This window comes from Nestor notabilis, unplaced genomic scaffold (assembly GCF_000696875.1).
Source record: "Nestor notabilis isolate BGI_N333 unplaced genomic scaffold, ASM69687v1 scaffold19947, whole genome shotgun sequence".
NCBI classification, from domain to species: Eukaryota; Metazoa; Chordata; class Aves; order Psittaciformes; family Psittacidae; genus Nestor; species Nestor notabilis.
The window spans coordinates 1-820 of record NW_009937134.1 but is presented as its reverse complement, the minus strand read 5'-3'; the positions used below and the strand labels follow the sequence as shown (position 1 = coordinate 820).

The window sequence follows — 820 nt, the reverse complement described above, 5'->3', positions numbered from 1 at the left end:
CCCACCGCATCCAGCGGCGTTTCGGGCGCTGGGGCCATGTGTGTATTTGCTGGGCAGTTGGTACCAGCCTGGAGCCAGGCTGGTGGGGGGACAATGCAGGGGTGCAGCAGCTGCAGCCCCTCTGGGTCTGACCTTCCGCACAGGGTGGATGAAGTGAACTGGTCCCACTGGAACCAGAACCTGGGCATCATCAGTGAGGACCCAGGCAAGAGCGACACGTACCAGTACTACGGCTTTTCCCCCACCCTGGGCCGGCCGCGGGGGGTTTTGGGAGCATCCCTCGGGATGCTGCTTCCAGCCTCTGATGAGCCCAGGCCCCCAGTTGCTTTGGGGACCGGGTGGTGTGGGGCTGACATGTGGGGAGCATCCCCATGCTCCCGGCTCTGCCACCACGTCTCACATCCCGCATCTCCTCCGCAGATCGCTGGTCCACGGTGGTGCCGCGCGTGGTGGAGCTCAACAAGAGCTGCCAGCCCGAGGACGTGGTGGTGCCACTGGGGACAATGGGGACGGCGGAGGCGCGGGAGCGACGGCACGGCCAGGCCTCGGGCTCCCCGCTCTAGCACCACGGACCGGGCTGGATGGTGCTTGTCTGCTCCTCAGGGATTTGTGCTGGTGTCCAGCCCGGACGGACACAGCCCATCACCCCAGCTCACACCGACGAGCTCCAGTGCCACCGCTGCGCTTTGCCACCCTGGGGACGTTGGCTGTGCAGTGCTGGAAACCCCCCCATGGTTTTTGCCACAGATTTTTGCACAAGATTTATACGACTATTTATTTAGTAATAAAGACTGAGCTGCCACCGCTGCTCCTCCCGGCG

General features: G+C 63.9%; 1 protein-coding gene across 1 annotated transcript in view; it reads left to right on the top strand.

Moving 5' to 3' along the window:
* TRPV4 (transient receptor potential cation channel, subfamily V, member 4) overlaps positions 1-563 on the top strand; it is a gene marked incomplete at its 5' end in the record, with an annotated part of 2425 nt that extends 1862 nt beyond the window's left edge. The window contains 2 exon segments of the mRNA XM_010018683.1: positions 144-260; positions 416-563. Of these exon segments, the coding sequence (XP_010016985.1) occupies positions 144-260; positions 416-563 (265 nt within the window).
* Positions 564-820: the final 257 nt, after the last annotated feature.